Source organism: Gobio gobio (genome assembly GCF_949357685.1).
Source record: "Gobio gobio genome assembly, chromosome: 12".
Classification (NCBI taxonomy): domain Eukaryota; kingdom Metazoa; phylum Chordata; class Actinopteri; order Cypriniformes; family Gobionidae; genus Gobio; species Gobio gobio.
The window spans coordinates 51,692,181-51,711,380 of record NC_137105.1 but is presented as its reverse complement, the minus strand read 5'-3'; the positions used below and the strand labels follow the sequence as shown (position 1 = coordinate 51,711,380).

The window sequence follows — 19,200 nt, the reverse complement described above, 5'->3', positions numbered from 1 at the left end:
GTGTGTGTGTGTGTGTGTGTGTGTGTGTGTGTGTGTGTGCGCAGTGACTGTGTGATTCTGAGATCTGAGGACGATTGAGGGACTCAAACACAACTATTAAAAAAAGCCTCAAACATTCACTGACTCTCCAGAAGGAAACACAACACATTCAGAGCCAGGGGTGAACACTTTTGCACAGGATGAAGATGTCAACATTTCTCTTATTTTGTTTAGATTTCACTTTTTTTTTTTTTTTTTAGTTCTGCCCTTCGGAAGCATCTGAAGATACTCAAATGTTTCCCAGAAGACAAATTAAGTACAATTTACCTTGATCTTTAAATTGCAAAAGTTTTCACCCCCAGTCGTATTTCAAGTTGCGCCAACTTGAAAAAATAAGGCGACCTATCACACTCAACTTTTTACGTTAACTCAACCTTAAAAAGACTTAACTTATAAACAAAAAAGATTTCTGACGGACTTTTTCAGATTTGCTGAACATCATGCCGTTTATTTTTACACATCGCAACATCCTTGCGTCCAGAGTAGACACTTCGTTGTCTATTGAACTAAAATACAACCAGAAATATATCTTGCACCACTAGCCTCACCAAATGAAATTGCAAAAACAAAATGACTGTTTTCAAACAGGTTTTCTAAACACTCCCAAAACATTGTCATTGGATGGACAAGCTGGCCAGCCCTCACGCCATTGGCTGAGCCAGAAGCTAGCAAACAAACACATCTATATTTTGACAGTGGCACAATGCAAGTGTTATTACAAAAAAAAGCTTATTAAAATATGTTTAATGGAAAAAAATGCTAATATATAGGAAGTTATTGGAGCATTCTGTTTAACATCTGTTCTGCAGATCCTGCTTATTGACGGAGATATGTGTGTGTTTGAGCTTCATTAGTAGGTCGAGTGTGTGTGTGTGATGGGTTCTTAAAGCTCAGAGGAAGAGTGTGGTTTGATGATGAAGGGCCGGTGCATTAGGGCAACACTGCATCTCTGCCGTTTGGCCCCAGGCTGCTCACTCGCCCAAATGTGCGGAAGAGCCGCGCGACCGCGCCTTTGGTTTTGTCTGAGTGTTATTGTTGGGTAAAATAAGCTGCCCCACAGATCCAGAGGCAGGAGAGTACAGCTGATGGCTTTATTTAAGAGGCCCATGTCAGCGGGTCATTGCCTTATCACTCTTAAAAGCTTATAGTAGAGCTTCAGGACACAGCGAAGATCCATTTACTCCAGCTCGCACAATGCAGCATTTACAGGCAGAGCCGTGAGTGGAGTCAGCATCGGGAGCGCCGTAAATGTCATACGCAGCGAGCCGGAGTTTGGATCAATAGCCGTAGATGCCGTAATGATAGTTGTGCTGTTATATCGGTGTGCGAGAGGTATTTCAGTCGGCAGTGATGTATTTCTGACAGGGTTATAGACCCCAAGCTCCACTGCAGTGCACTGACACAATAGAGGAAGCTCCGGCCTCACACCACATGAACTCATACTAGCTTTTGTAGTGATCAAGACATTTCGGAATGACATGCCATTTTAAATATCCTCCTGAGACCCATAGAAAATAGCCTTTTTGAAGATGCTGGAAAATACCAGGTAATGCTCAGTATTTTTGTCACTATACAATGAAATACCTGTTGTTTTACAGATATTTCCACTATTAAGTGACATAGAATTGCTTGTATTTTGCTAATACTTCTAAATTCTTGTATTTTTACAGAATAATGTGTAATTGTATGTAAAACGTTGAACATGTTTCTGTAAAAAAAAATTAATATATATCAATATAAATTATAAGCGTTAAGAAGTTACCATTTTTCATATCTCCGGACCACTAGGTGGCACTGTGCTGAAACTGTGCAGGTCACCTCAGGTCATGGTTGTCATAACACACACCAAGTTTGGTCAGAATACACTAAAGCGTTGTGGAGATATAGCCTCACGTCCATTTTGGCGGGCACTTGAATTTGTTTACGTGTTTTTCAAGAACGGATTGACTAAATAAACTTGACTTGTTGTTGGCATGGTCTGAAGTTGATCTGGTTTAATTTTCGTGAAAATCAGAGCAACGGCCTGGGAAGAGTTTGAAAAAGTATGTAATTTATTTTTAAAAGTCATGTCAGTGCACGCATTTCATAGCCGTTTAATGTCAATCAGGGTTCCTGAACCAATACAAAACGATTTGTACAAAGATTCTTAACTATGATATGAAATATATTAGAGAATGATTTGATATACTATTTTACTTTACACAATGTGTTTCCTCTATTGACACGAAATCCATAACTCTTTGTCGGCACGGTCTGAAGATGATACGATTCGATTTTGGTGAAAATCGGACTGATGGTTTGAAAAAGTAGATTTTTAAAGAAAACAAAATGGCGGACAGGAAGTTCGGCCAAATATGGCAAAATTGTCATCTATATTCTCGGCATGACCCAAGGAATCTATTAAGACTATTAAGTTATATACATTCATTATAATAAGCTAGTGTAATCAAAATGTATACTTTTTTGGAAATTTAGTTATTTCCAAATTCCCAAAAACATTTTGAGTACCGTCAAGACATGGTGCCGAAGACACATACAGAGTTTTGTAACGATATGCCAATGCGTTCGTAAAATATAGCATTTTTTGACAAAATTCTAAATGGCCGATATGGGTAAATTGGGTATCGTATGACTCGGCATGATGCACCGAATCTAAAGCAATCCGTTTTGGCCAAAGCGTTAAAAAGTTATAGGCAAAAATAGGAATTTTTCATATCTCCTGTCCACTAGGTGACACTGTGTCGAAACGGACATGGTTGTCATAACACACACAAAGTTTGGTCACAATACACTAAAGCGTTGTGGAGATATAGCCTCATGTCCATTTTGGCGGGCACTTCGTCGAATTCGTTTACGTGTTTTCGAGAACAGATTGACGAATCAACTTGAATTTCATGACTTGTTGTCGGCATGGTCTGAAGATGATGTGGTTTAATTTTCGTGAAAATCAGAGCAACAGCCTAGGAGGAGTTAGAAAAAGTAGGTAATTTTACAGTAAAAAACTGATAAATATAATAGGCGTTTATTGTAAATCAGGGTTTTCAGGACCTCGACAGCTCCTGAACCAATACACAAAGATTTTTACAAAGATTCTCAACTATGATATGAAAATTATTAGAGAATGATTTGATATACTATTTTACTTTACACAATATGTGTGTAAACATGGCTAAAAAATTGGGTTTCCCATTATACACAATGTATCTATTCACTGTCAATGTGGCAATGAAAGTAATAACTTGGCAACATTTTCATAATATCTCATATTTCATATAATGTCTTCCCTATGCACTTATTATGTCTCCCTAAAATGCCTGAAAAGCATGCAGTAAATCCTGGTGTTTGAAAGTGACAGATAAAATGTACAGCAAGCAGTCATTAAGAGGCTGAGCACAAAGAAGCCACAATAAGTCATGCAAGAATGGCTGGCCATCAGACCAACTGCAACAATAAGCAGTTAAAGACGTATTAAAGATTAGTTTAGGCAAAATGGCTGAAAAAAACATAAATGCAGTCACTAGTAATTTGATTTAATGGTTTATCACTTTCGACCATTAGTTGGCGCTGTAATGAAATTGATGTGTTGTGGTCAGAGTGAGGTGACAATGACACGTGCAAAGTTTGGTGTCATTATGTCAAAGCATTGCAGAGATACAGCCTCAGAGTCATTTTGGCATCATGCCTCAAATTTGTTGCGGCGCTATACGAGAACAGTTTCCTCTATTGACACAAAATCCAGAACTCTTTGTCGGCACGGTCTGAAGATGATACGATTCGATTTTGGTGAAAATCGGACAAACTGTTTGAAAAAGTCAATTTTTAAAGAAAAACAAAATGGCGGACAGGAAGTTTGGCCAAAAAGGGCAAAATCGGTATCTATGTTCTCGGCATGACCCAAAGAATCTATTAAGACTATTAAGTTATATACATTAATTATAATAGGCTAATGTAATCAAAAGTTATACGTTTTTTGGTAATTTCGTTATTTCCAAATTCCCCAAAACGTTTTGAGTACCATCAGGGCATGGTGCCGAAGACACATACCGAGTTCCGTAATGCGTTTGTAAAATATAGCATTTTTTAACGAAATTAAAAATGGCCGATATGGGTAAATTGGGTATCGTATGACTCGGCGTGATGCACCGAAACTAAAGCGACCAGTTTTGGCCAAAGCGTTAAGAAGTTATAAGCAAAAATAGCAATGTTTCGTATCTCCGGACCACTAGGGGGCACTGTGTCGAAACTGTGCAGGTCATCTCAATTCAATCAGCTTGAATTCCATAACTTTTTGTCTTCATGGTTTGTAGATGATCTGCTTCAATTTTCGTGAAAATCAGAGCAACGGCCTAGGAAGAGTTCGGAAAAGTAGTTTTTCTGAAAGTTTAAAATTAATTTTGTTTTATTAGCATAAACATAAGTAAAACTTTGAACAGTTGGTGGCGCTAGAGCGATTGAGTTAGAGACTTCAAATTTGCTGTGGTGACAGTTCAGACTGTCCTCTATCAGTGTGCCAAATTTCATAACTTTCCCACAAGCGTTTCTATGGGAGGCTATAGGCTCAAGAGCGGAAAAAGAAGTACGCCAATGATTACAATATGTGCTTGGCCCCTAATAATAATCATGAGCTTTAGTATGTTAGTCAACACATCAAAAGCAGTGCACTTCTTTAAAGATTATTAAAACATAACGATTGAACTTTTCATTTGACATGATTACAAGAGTGCACTTTTTAGATCCTCTTTAAAGTGCACTTAAGTGGCCTTTTATTTCATTAATATAATATTATCTGCAAGTATATTTTTTTAGAAAATGTATACTTTCAATATTTGCACATTTAAGACCAGAACAAGAGACATCAAATGCAATTAGTATGTAATGTCCTTATTTGAGATGTGTGTATTTGTGACGCAGTGTATAGAGTGATTTCAGTGGCGTGTGCAGCGCTCGAGAATCTCCCAGAGGCCTTACATTGGGTTTAGCTCGACATGGCATCGTTCACACTCTGTTCTTTAGGCTGCGCTCGGAGGCAGCGTCTTCGCTTTGAACTGCTTCCTACATTTATTTTTAGAGCAGACTCATTTCTGTGTTTTGCATAATGTATTCGTGCCAGGTAATAATATTAGCGTTCAACAATGGAATGATACTGTGGTTGTCTGCCAATGTTTGGAGAAACAGATCCGACAGTCATTTTCAACCCGTTCTGTTATGTTTTGGCAGCGGGAGACGAAATCGCACAGCAAACGAATGTTTGTGAGACGTCCAGGCATTTAAACGGAGCTGCTGTGGTCAGGAGACGTTCATGATGTTTGAATTGCAGAGATACAGCCTCAATTTGAGTCATCTTGGCATTGTGCCTCAATTTTGTTGCTGCGGGATATGAAAACCCACTAGACCCACTAGTGGGTTCTGTCTATCGACACCAAATTCATAATTTTTTGTCGGCACAATCTGAAAATGATGCGATTTGATTTTGGTGAAAATCGGACAAACGGTCTAGGAGGAGTTCAAAAAAGTATGTTTTTAAAGAAAAACAAAATGGCGGACAGGAAGTCTGGCCAAACATGGCAAAATTGGCATCTATGTTCTCCGCATGACCCAAGGAATCATTATAATTGGCTTATTTAATCAAAAGTTATTAGCATTTTTGGAAATGTTCAATATTTATATTCAACAAAATGGCACAGCAAACGGATGTTTGTGAAACGTCCGGAGCTGTTGTGGTCAGAAGACGTTCATGATGTTTGAATTGCGGAGATAAAGCCTCAATTTGAGTCATCTTGGCATCGGGCCTCAATTTTGTTGCTGCGGGATATGAAAACGGTTTTGTCTATCGACACCAAATCCATAACTTATTCTCGGCATAATCTGAAGATGCTACGATTTGATTTTGGTGAAAATCGGACAAACAGTCTAGGAGGAGTTTAAAAAAGTATGTTTTTAAAGAAAAACAAAATGGCGGACAGGAAGTCTGGCCAAACATGGCAAAATTGGTATCTATGTTCTCGGCATGACCCAAGGAATTCACTATAATAGGCTTATTTAACCAAAAGTTATTAGCATTTTTGGAAATGTTCTATATTTATATTCAACGAAATGGCACAGCAAACGGATGTTTGTGAGACGTCCAGGCATTTAAACGGAGCTGCTGTGGTCAGGAGACGTTCATGATGTTTGAATTGCAGAGATACAGCCTCAATTTGAGTCATCTTGGCATTGTGCCTCAATTTTGTTGCTGCGGGATATGAAAACGGTTTTGTCTATCGACACCAAATCCATAACGTCTTCTCAGCATAATCTGAAGATGTTATGATTTGATTTTGGTGAAAATCGGACAAACGGTCTAGGAGGAGTTAAAAAAAAAAGTATGTTTTTAAAGAAAAACAAAATGGCGGACAGGAAGTCTGGCCAAACATGGCAAAATTGGTATCTATAGGCTAATTTAATCAAAAGTTATTAGCATTTTTGGACATTTTCAATATTTATATTCAACAAAATGGCACAGCGAACGGATGTTTGTGAGACGTCCAGAGCTGTTGTGGTCAGAAGACGTTCATGATGTTTGAATGAGGAGGACCTTGTTGAAACTAATGGCAGAAATGTAATTATTTTGGTGTTATGTGGCATCTCAGTAAGAAAAAGCTCCTTAAAGCGCTAAGCCATGGCTCCACTCATGTATGACCCGATTCTGTTTTTCCAGGGGCCACCGAGGAGCCGGAAGTGATTCCAGATCCGGCCAAACAGACCGACCAAGTGGTGAAAATCGCCGGCATCAGCGCAGCGGTCCTGGTCTTCATCCTGCTGGTGCTCGTGGCCATCCTTCTGGTGAAGAAAAGGTAAGACAGAGACCTGTGGCTCTTTAGATGTGTGCGTTTGTGTTGGCTCTCGAAGTGGCACACCAACATCCTCCTCCCACTGCCATCTCATCACATCCTCAGCCGCAGGGCGTCCCATCAGCATCACCGAGGGCCCGCTCCAAATCTCAGCTAAAGCAGAAGTGCACACACAGCAAACCTCTACACACACATCTCATGCCAATCAAGCCATTATTTAGCCCATTCACAGTCCCTTACTAACGAGGACACTCTATCGGTTAAAGTGTGGCCTCGGGAGAATTTTTAATGTTTAATGTAAAGTAAAGTGTTCTCGAATCGCTGTGGCACATTTATTTGCAGGCAGATTATTGCTAATAACAGTAACTGGTGTCATTGATTCTGTGGAAGTGCGGGTTGTCCTGAGAGAGATTGAGCTCTGATTGGCTCATGCATCATTCTGGTGGAAGAGGTGCATGTCAAATATGTTGTACATTCGAGAGGACACATCAGATGTGTGTGAGGGAAAGGAAAGAACGGAGTGTGTTTGAGTCTTCTGGAAAAGGACCGCTGTGGCTCTTCTGTCTAATGGCTCCATCATGTGGTGTTTTCCTGAACGGCAGGCTGTGTCAAACACATGATGCTCAGAACAGACCAGGCGCCAAAGATTAGTCTGTGTAATTTATAAATACCCTTTTTTATAATATAATTAGGACTGTAGGCCATCACACATCTGTAAACACACTGTAAAAAATATTAATAAATAGTGAGATTTATGCAGAGATGCTCATCCAGTGCGGATCTGTGAATATTGTGTGTGTTGCACTCGCTGGTGTCCGTCCCACTGCAGGACCGTTTCTATTCATTCAGCAGAAAACAGAGACAGAGATGATTATGAACAGGGTTTATTGAATTGTGTGTTTAATTATTTGGAATAATTAAATTGATAAATAATAATAAACAAATACAATACATAACAAATATATACACACTCACTCACACACTCTCCCTCACACACACACACACACAGACACACATATTCACTCACACTCACACACACACTCCCACAAACACACACTCACATACACACAGACACACATATTCACTCACACACAGACACACATATTCACTCACACACACACACACACACACACAGACACACATATTCACTCACACACAGACACACACACCCTTATACATTCACACTCACTCACTCACTCACACACACACACACCCTTATACATTCACACTCACTCACTCACACACACACACACACACACACAGACACACTCACACATTCTCTCTTACACACACACACACACACACACACATGTTTGTTTTTGTGAAATGTGAGGACATTCCATAGGCGTTATGGTTTTTATACCGTACAAACCGTATTTTCTATCCCCTTACACTGCCCCTGCCCCTAAACCTACCCATCACACACACACACACACACACACACACACACACTGCCCCTGCCCCTAAACCTACCCATCACACACACACACACACACACACACACTGCCCCTGCCCCAAAACCTACCCATCACACACACACACACACACACTGCCCCTGCCCCTAAACCTACCCATCACACACACACACACACACACACTGCCCCTGCCCCTAAACCTACCCATCACACACACACACACACTGCCCCTGCCCCTAAACCTACCCATCACACACACACACACACTGCCCCTAAACCTACCCATCACACACACACACTCACACACACACACACTGCCCCAAAACCTACCCCTCCCAGGAGACTGTGCAGTTTCACTTTCTGTGAAAAAAACCTCATTCTGTGATTTACAAGCATTTTGAAAAGTGAGGACATGGGGAACATCCTCATATTTCACCCTCTTTTTGTAATACCCATGTCATTATACACATTTGTGTCCTGATATTTCACAAAAATATGCCCACTCATGCACACACACCCTTACACACACACACTCACACACAGACACACATATTCACTCACACACAGACACACACACACTTATACATTCACACTCACTCACACACACACACACATGTAAACACAGGTGCACACTCACACTCATTCACACTCACTCACACACACTCAAACACAGATGCTCACTCACACACTCATTCACACTCTCACACACACACTCAAACAGTCACTCAAACACAAATGCACACTCATTCACACATTCACTCACTCACTCACACATACACACACTCACACAAACACAGATGCTCACTCACACACTCACACACACACACACACACACACACACACACACACTCAAACACTCACTCAAACACAAATGCACACTCACACACTCATTCACACATTCACTCTTTCACACATACACAGATGCACACTCACACACTCATTCTCACTCACTCACTCACGCAATCTCACACACTCATTCTCACTCACTCACTCACGCACTCTCTCACACACACACACACACACACACACATCTTCATTGTTGCAGTGGCAGCACAGAAGAATCTTCTATAACCTTTAATAACAAATAAAGACCTTGCTCATATGTGGAGATTCGGGGCTCTTTTGAAAGTCTGAGTTCAGTGTTCAGAGTCAAGGAATGTCTTCTTTTATTGCTCATACACACAAGAACACTCACTCCCGCCCGTCTTCAGTCAGGATCGTGCTCATCAACGTTTTCAGTGGAAGGAAAATTCCATTTATTACAATATTTTAATAATTTAATGATGCACAAAATTGTAAGCCGTTCAGTGAGCACAGATGTAAATGGATTATTCCTGTAGTGTCAAATAATCTACAATCTTAAATTGTTTAAGTTCCCTTAAACAACATCGACAGTCAGTGTGGCATTATAAAATATCAATTAATAAATACTGATACAAAACACATAAGAAATGGCATTTATTTATTATGACTGATTATGTTTGACAAGCACAGCGTGTGTGTTTAGGACGGTTTCGTGTTGAAGAGCCGCTAACAAAGTTCTCATAATGATCTCTCCTGCACCCGCAACAATATATAGTAGTGAGAACTGCCCATATACAATCCCAAATCAGAATAAGTTGGGACAGTATGGAAAATGCAAAAAAAAAAAGAAGTGATTTCTAAATTTACTTTGACTTGTATTTCATTGCAGACAATATGAACACAAAATATTTCATGTTTTGTCTGGTCAACTTGATGTCATTTGTAAATATGCATCCTTTCCTGTCATTCAGACCTGCAACACATTTCAAAAAAAGTTGGGACAGTAAAGCATTTACCACTTTGTAATGTTGCCATTCCTTTTCACAACACTTAAAAGACGTTTAGGGACTGAAGACACCAAGTGATGAAGTGTTTCAGGTGTAATTTTGTCCCGTTCTTCCTGCAAACAAGTCTTAAGGTGGGCAACAGTACGGGGTCTTCCACACATTCTCTATTGGAGACAGGTCGGGACTGAGGCAGGCCAGTCAAGTACCCGAACCCTCTTCCTCCGCAGACAGGACTTTATAATGTGTGCAGAATGTGCTTTTGCATTGTCTTGTTGAAATATGCATGGACGTCCCTGGAAAAGATGTCTTCTTGAAGGCAGCATATGGGGTCTATATTTTCGGGATGCGTTTGTTTGTGTTGTGCTGATGTCAGTGGCTGTGACGTGTCTGCAGTCTTGGGGGTTAAAGTGGACGATAAATAGTTTTCTGTCACAGAATGAATTGTTATCGAACTGAGTAAGCTTTGAAAATGAGAAAAATCTTACTTATTTTGAGTTTTTTTGTGCTTTATTTGGCCTCAGATCCTGGTAAAGCCCCGTTTATTTCACACCTGGATCCAGGAGCGCTAGGATAAATCATCATCCTCCATTCTTCATTCATTCTGTGCTTTAAGGGTGCACACATCCTTTTCCACTCATGTTTCTAAGTGAGAGACCCCACAGTGGTCTTGCCCAGACAGCACACAGTGTCGGCCCAGATCCGACCCATGCGTTGAATCCACATGTACCAGAAGTGGGCCGGATCTGGGCCGACACTGTGTGCTGTCTGGGTGGGTTTAAACTGATATTTGCTGCCGTGAGAAGGCAAAAGCTTCTGGCTAGTACAGAAATACTGCATTTGTGATCCCTTGATTAACTCTACAAGCAGAAGAGTCCAATACTAGGTGTTCTTCCTGAGATAAAGCGAGTAGAATATTCGGCTGGTCATGTGATCTGAACGTGGCGGCCAGCATGAGGAGTGAATGGACATGATTTCAATCACGGGTGTCGGAAGCAAAAAAAATGTGGGTGGGTCTTCCCCTACAAAAATTAGAGTGGATGCCATTTACATTAAGTGCAAATACTTTAAAGACAATACTAAGTCTTCCTAAACGTCTGGTTGGAACAGACAAAACTATGAAAGACACCAAAATATCTACAGTGGCAATAGTGTAGGGATGAAGCACATGACATGAAGTTTTGACGCAAATCGACCCGAGGTTTGAATCCGCTTTTTACCGAACTTGGTCTACTCCCTTTTCCCATCACATATCAGAGCGGAAAGGCATTTATTTTCAATAAAATTGAAGAAAATATTCGAAAAGTGGAAATAAAGCATCTTCGGTTAGGGTTAGGGTAGGTTGGGGTCTAGTGGGTTGGGGTTGGTTTGGGTTGGATTGGATTGGATTGGGGTCTAGTGGGTTGGGTTGGGTTGGATGGGGGTCTAGTAGGTTGGTTTGGGGTCTAATGGGTTGGGGTAGGTTGGGGTCTAGTGGGTTGGGTTGGATTGGATTGGATTGGGGTCTAGTGGGTTGGGTTGGATTGGGGTCTAGTGGGTTTGGGTTGGGTTGGATTGGGGTCTAGTGGGTTGGTTAGGGTTGGGTTGGGGTATGGGTTTGGGTTGGGGTCTGGTGGGTTAGTTAGGATGGGGTTGGGGGTTGGGTTGAGGTCTAGTGGGTTAGGTTGGGGTCCAGTGGTTTGGGGTCTAGTGGGTTGGTTAGGGTTGGGTTAGATTGGGGTCTAGTTGGTTGGGTTGGGGTCTAGTAGGTTAGGTTGGGTTGGATTGGGGTCTAGTGGGTTGGTTAGGATTGGGTTGGGGTCTAGTGGGTTGGTTAGGGTTGGGTTGGATTGGGTTGGGTCTAGTGGGTTGGGTTGGGGTCTAGTGGGTTGGTTAGGGTTGGGGTTTGGGTTAGGTTGGGGTCTAGTGGGTTGGTTAGGGTTGGGGTTTGGGTTAGGTTGGGGTCTAGTGGGTTGGTTAGGGTTGGGTTGGGGTAGGTTGGGGTCTAGTGGGTTGGGTTGGATTGGGGTCTAGTGGGTTGGGTTGGGTTAGGTTGGATTGGGGTCTAGTGGGTTGGATTGGATTGGGGTCTAGTGGGTTGGGGGTTGGGTTGGGTTAGGTTGGATTGGGGTCTAGTGGGTTGGGTTGGGTTGGATTGGATTGGGGTCTAGTGGGTTGGGTTTGATTGGGGTCTAGTGGGTTGGGATTTGGGTTAGGTTGGATTGGGGTCTAGTGGGTTGGGTTGGGGTCTAGTGGGTTGGTTAGGGTTGGGTTGGGGTATGGGTTTGGGTTGGGGTCTAGTGGGTTGTTTAGGATGGGGTTGGGGTCTAGTGGGTTGGGTTGGGGTCTAGTGGTTTGGGTCTAGTGGGTTGGTTAGGGTTGGGTTGGATTGGATTGGGGTCTAGTGGGTTGGGTTGGGGTCTAGTGGGTTGGTTAGGGTTGGGGTTTGGGTTAGGTTGGGTTGGGGTTTAGTGGGTTGGTTAGGATTGGGGTTTGGGTTAGGTTGGGTTGGGATCTAGTGGGTTGGTTAGGGTTGGGTTGGATTGGGTTGGGTCTAGTGGGTTGGTTAGGGTTAGGGTTAGGTTTGGGTTAGGGTTAGGTTGGGTTGGGGTCTAGTGGGTTGGTTAGGGTTGGGTTGGATTGGGTTGGGGTCTAGTGGGTTGGTTATGGTTTGGGTTAGGTTGGGTTGGGGTCTAGTGGGTTGGTTTGGGTTGGGGTCTAGTGGGTTGGTCAGGGTTGGGGTTTGGGTTGGGTTGGGTTGGTTTGGGTTGGGTTGGGTTGGGTTGGGGTCTAGTGGGTCTAGGGGGTTAAACCACTGAACTGATACGGTTGCTGGTTCGATCCCAGCAGTCACCACCACCAGTGTGTCCTTGAGTAAGGCACTTTACTCCATGTTGCTCCAGGGGGATTGTCCCTGTAATAAGTGCACTGTAATAAAAGCACTTTGGATAAAAGCATAAATGTGTTTACCTGTTAGGGTTAGGTGAACAGACAGAGATGGTAAAAGTGAGTGGATCCAATATCATTGGTCTTAAAAGTGTGTGGGTCTTGTCCCGCACACACAATGTTTCCGACGCCCATGATTTCAATCAAAACGGTGTTTGTTTCACTAACCAGTGGACCGTTAAACACATCTGAACGTTTCGCGTGAGAGATGATTATGTACTGTAACATCCTGTTCAAATGAATGAAAATGTCCCAGATCCGGGCCAGATGTGGTCCAGATGTGCAGTCTGGGATTGAACCTCGGTAAATGGCTCTATTCCTACGAGCACTGGATTATCATTGTTTTCCGCTCAAACTGACGATACTGCATCTTTAAAACGGTGGTCATTGACATATTGCTTATTTTACAGGAAGTCAGCAGCTTATGATTTGATTTGCTGCTTTTTTTTACTATTATTTGTGCCTTTTTGCTTGTGCTCTGCAAATGTGATTTTTTTTCCCCTTTTCTTTAAAAATGGCTTTTTAAAACATTTTTAAATGATTTGTGCTTCAAGTTTTATTGCAGTGATTTATCAAGTAATCGCCTGAAATGCATGATGAGTTTTTGCATGCTATGAATTGCGATTTTTTTTTAATTCTTCTTATCAGAAAATTGTCCAATAAATAGGGATTGCACGCAAATGTACAAAACAAGACATGCATGTTTGAATGAATGCCATCAGCGAGGGTCAGAGAGATCAGGCTGATCAAGTGCTGTTGACTAGCTTTCTGTTGCTTATGTTGGTAAGGTTGATTCCCACATTGCACTCACCAATATCTCTTCATCTGTTTGTGCTGTTTCTCATTCGCTCGCCAGGAGGAGCTACTATTCGTACTCATATTACCTGTAAGTAACAGAGACGCTCAGACAAAAGCAAACGGCTGATACACATGCAGGGCTCTCTGCTCTCTGTCTATGGTTAGTCCTGTTAGTCTTTTAAAGATGCAGTATCCTTTTTTCAAGCGAAAACACAAATCGCTTCGACCAATCACGTTCCTTTTGCATTGTAGTAGTTCTTGGACACGTTCGGCGACGGTCGCAATCCAAGCGGTGTTATTTGAAAAAAGAATGCTGCACTTGTGTCTGTCCGTTGTCTTTTCGGTTGGTTCTTCTGTTGTTTTGGTGTGTGTGCATGTGTGTGTGTGTGTGTGTGGGATAGTTACTCACCCTGTCTCCATCCACCTCTCATACTCATTCGGTGAAGAGGGTGTTTTTTCATGTAGCTGTCCTGGTCGGCCTTCCGTCTGCAGCTCAACTATAGCTTTGCCCCGTCAGAACATCTCTACAAAATGTCAATCAAACATTAAAAAATCCTGTCGGAAAAAACCTCGAAATCTCAACAGATTGAAAACACACTAATCATTTGCCTTACAATCATCACAGCTCCACATTGCATTTCATGACATGACACAGTAAAACCATGATTTCTTCAGTAAATCTATATTTTTTATGATCTGTTCTATATTTGCTTTCTCAAATGCAACCTAGAAAACACACTGACCTAGAAAATGTATCAGTGTTTTGTCTTGTTTTACAGTCGCGGGGAAAAGTCCAATTCTTAAAACTAGAAAAAGAAGCATAATTTGTTCATCCTGATGTTCTCGTGTCATCATGTGCATGTAAACCGTTAATTCAACCCTTAAACACATTTTTTAGATTTACGTTCATGTTGTAATGTACGTTTTACAAAATATGTCAAAAATATTTTTGTAGTCATCATAAATGTGACCCTGGAGCATAAATCACGGGTAAATCTGAATTATCAAAATGATCCATTTTTCTTTTCATGTTCCATGAAGATATTTTGTAAATGTACTAACGTAAATATATCATACATGTATTATTAGTAGTAATACGCATTGCTAAGGACTTCATTTGGACAACTTTAAAGATGATTTTCTCAATATTTTGAGTTTTTGCACCCTCAGATTCCAGATTTTCAAATAGTTCGGCCAAATATTGTCCAAATACACATACATCAGTGGAAAGATCATTTATTCAGATTCCAGATGACGTATACATCTCAATTGCAAAAAATGAACCCTTATGACTGGTTTTGTGGTCCAGGGTCACAAATTAGGTGTCATTCGAAAGCTTACAAATTCATGGAAACGGCACTTTAAATTCTTCTAGGTGGCTCCTCCCCTTGTGTGCGGTTTCAGTTTTCATATTACAAAATTTATTTGAGCTACTTTAAAATCAAAATACTTTCTAATCTTGACAACATATATCGTCGAAAGGGTCTCAAGGTTCCATATTTAGCGAATATTTTGTGATATTTGGACAGAAATGTATTAATTTAGTACAGGAGAATTCATCAGAACTAAATTTAGTTTTGATGCGTCTAAACAAAATCTCATAGAAACTTCAATTTTTATGATATCAACTTCAAATTTGGAACATAACTCGGTTAGACATATGGCTTTGATTTTATAGTTATTTTAGAGTTTTGTAAAATATATATTTTATATAAAATAAAAATGTTTAGTACAGTACATTTTATGTACAGTAAATGTAAACTTCCATAACTTTCACAAGTGTCTTCTTTAAAACTATATCCTAAAGCATTCTTGAATTACAACCATTTGTGCATTTTCACGTCTATTCTCAAACAGTTAAGGGGTTGAATCTACTTGAAAATAAAAATTTTAATGATTTGAGATTAATCTTAAGTTTACGGCACTGTAACAAGTGATATAAAAGATAAACATCACGTCTCTCTGTGAGACCCTAATGTTCAGATATCACCTGAAAACAAGACAAAAATGCTGATCAAGATGTTAGTCAAGAATTAAAAAACACTTAAAGACACAGAAAATGCCTCATAAATGGCAAAAAAGTAATTCTGTAAGAGTAAAAAAGTAACTTTTTGAAAGCAAAAGGAGGTTTGAACAGGCATGGTTTTATTTCTCTGAATCACATCCACTAAAAGTTTCCTTGACCATGGAACTAAAGCTTTCCCATTGGATCATCCCCTTCCCTCTCTCCTGTGTTCTGTGGGTTCTACATGTGGCTGGGTGACGGGTGCACTGATGCTGTTTTCCGGAGCGATGGATCTTTAATGGTTCTCTCTTTGATTGGGTTCTCAGGAAGCTCGCCAAGAAGCGCAAGGATGCCATTGGAAACACCCGTCAGGAGATGACGCACATGGTGAACTCCATGGACCGCAGTTATGCTGACCAGAGCACTCTGCACGCGGAGGAGCCCGTGTCCGTCACGTTCATGGACTCGCACAACTTCAGCAACCGCTGTGAGTACTCCTCCAGAACCACACTTCTCCTTTACACTGTCCCATTAGAGAACCGTCTCAAGCTCTCCTCAGGACAGGAGTTTCCTGTCCAAACATTTGGTCTGATCAGAGCGTGGGGCGACAGCTGATGCGTGTTTGTCGGGCGCTGGTGTCTCGCTCTCACCCAGCCCAATGCAAGCGCATTTAAAGGGATAGTTCACCCAAAAAAGAAAATCACCCCAATTTACTCACCCTCAAATCATCCTAGGTGTATGACATTCTTCTTTCAGATGAATACAATCTGAGTCCTGGCTCTTCCCAGCTTTATAATGACAGTGAATGACTGTTTCTGTTTTGAAGCCCAAAAAAAGTCCATCCACTTTTATGATGAATAGATGCACTTTTATGATGAATAGATGCACTTTTATGATGGATAGATGGACTTTTATGATGGATAGATGCACTTTTATGATGAATAGATGCACTTTTATGATTATAGATACACTTTTATGATGGATAGATGCACTTTTATGATGAATAGATGCACTTTTATGATGGATAGATGCACTTTTATGATGATAGATGCACTTTTATGATGGATAGATGCTCTTTTATGATGATAGATGGACTTTTATGATGGATAGATGCACTTTTATGATGATAGATGCACTTTTATGATGGATAGATGCTCTTTTATGATGATAGATGCACTTTTATGATGGATAGATGCACTTTTATTATGGGTAGATGCACTTTTATGATGATAGATGCTCTTTTATGATGGATAGATGCACTTTTATGATGATAGATGCACTTTTATGATGGATAGATGCTCTTTTATGATGATAGATGCACTTTTATGATGGATAGATGCACTTTTATTATGGGTAGATGCACTTTTATGATGATAGATGCACTTTTATGATGGATAGATGCTCTTTTATGATGATAGATGCACTTTTATGATGGGTAGATGCACTTTTATGATGGATAGATGCACTTTTATGATGAATAGATGCACTTTTATGATGAATAGATGGACTTTTATGATGATAGATGCACTTTTATGATGGATAGATGCTCTTTTATGATGATAGATGCACTTTTATTATGGATAGATGCACTTTTATGATGAATAGATGGACTTTTATGATGATAGATGCACTTTTATGATGAATAGATGCACTTTTATGATTATAGATACACTTTTATGATGGATAGATGCACTTTTATGATGAATAGATGCACTTTTATGATGGATAGATGCACTTTTATGATGGATAGATGCACTTTTATGATGGATAGATGCACTTTTATAATGGATAGATGCACTTTTATGATGGATGGAGGCACTTTTATGATGGACAGATGCACTTTTATGATGGATAGATGCACTTTTATGATTATAGATACACTTTTATGATGGATAGATGCACTTTTATGATGAATAGATGCACTTTTTTGATGAATAGATGGACTTTTATGATGATAGATGCACTTTTATGATGGATAGATGCTCTTTTATGATGATAGATGCACTTTTATGATGAATAGATGCACTTTTATGATGGATAGATGCACTTTTATGATGGATGGATGCACTTTTATGATGGATGGATGCACTTTTTTGATGAATAGATGGACTTTTATGATGATAGATGCTCTTTTATGATGGATAGATGCTCTTTTATGATGATAGATGCACTTTTATGATGAATAGATGGACTTTTATGATGATAGATGCTCTTTTATGATGATAGATGCACTTTTATTATGGATAGATGCACTTTTATGATGATAGATGCTCTTTTATGATGGATAGATGCACTTTTATGATGGATAGATGCACTTTTATGATGGATAGATGCTCTTTTATGATGATAGATGCACTTTTATTATGGATAGATGCACTTTTATGATGATAGATGCTCTTTTATGATGATAGATGCTCTTTTATGATGGATAGATGCTCTTTTATGATGATAGATGCTCTTTTATGATGATAGATGCACTTTTATGATGATAGATGCTCTTATGATGGATAGATGCTCTTTTATGATGGATAGATGCTCTTTTATGATGATAGATGCACTTTTATGATGAATAGATGCACTTTTATGATGGATAGATGCTCTTTTATGATGATAGATGCACTTTTATTATGGATAGATGCACTTTTATGATGATAGATGCTCTTTTATGATGGATAGATGCACTTTTATGATGGATAGATGCACTTTTATGATGGATAGATGCACTTTTATGATGGATAGATGCACTTTTATGATGATAGATGCACTTTTATGATGGATAGATGCACTTTTATGATGATAGATGCTCTTTTATGATGGATAGATGCACTTTTATGATGGATAGATGCACTTTTATGATGATAGATGCTCTTTTATGATGGATAGATGCACTTTTATGATGAATAGATGCACTTTTATGATGGATAGATGCACTTTTATGATGATAGATGCTCTTTTATGATGGATAGATGCACTTTTATGATGATAGATGCACTTTTATGATGATAGATGCACTTTTATGATGGATAGATGCACTTTTATGATGATAGATGCTCTTTTATGATGGATAGATGCACTTTTATGATGGATAGATGCACTTTTATGATGATAGATGCTCTTTTATGATGGATAGATGCACTTTTATGATGATAGATGCACTTTTATTATGGATAGATGCACTTTTATGATGATAGATGCTCTTTTATGATGGATAGATGCTCTTTTATGATGATAGATGCTCTTTTATTATGGATAGATGCACTTTTATGATGATAGATGCTCTTTTATGATGGATAGATGCACTTTTAGGATAGATAGATGCTCTTTTATGATGGATAGATGCACTTTTATTATGGATAGATGCACTTTTATGATGATAGATG

At 39.8% G+C, this 19,200-nt stretch overlaps 1 protein-coding gene across 10 annotated transcripts in view; it reads left to right on the top strand.

The window, feature by feature from the left end:
• ptprk (protein tyrosine phosphatase receptor type K) overlaps positions 1–19,200 on the top strand; it is a 238,751-nt gene that overhangs the window by 183,531 nt on the left and 36,020 nt on the right. For 7 of the 10 annotated variants that reach the window (XR_013817575.1, XM_079830324.1, XM_079830320.1 and 4 more), the window contains exons 14-15: positions 6,737–6,872; positions 16,147–16,307. Coding sequence is in view for 9 of the 10 variants with exons in the window: in XM_079830324.1 (XP_079686450.1) it covers positions 6,737–6,872; positions 16,147–16,307 (297 nt within the window). In the remaining variant the exon portion in view is untranslated. Of the gene's footprint in view, positions 1–6,736; positions 6,873–13,873; positions 13,904–16,146; positions 16,308–19,200 lie in introns of all 10 variants that reach the window. The other 3 variants (XM_079830323.1, XM_079830317.1, XM_079830319.1) reach the window with 1 other exon arrangement.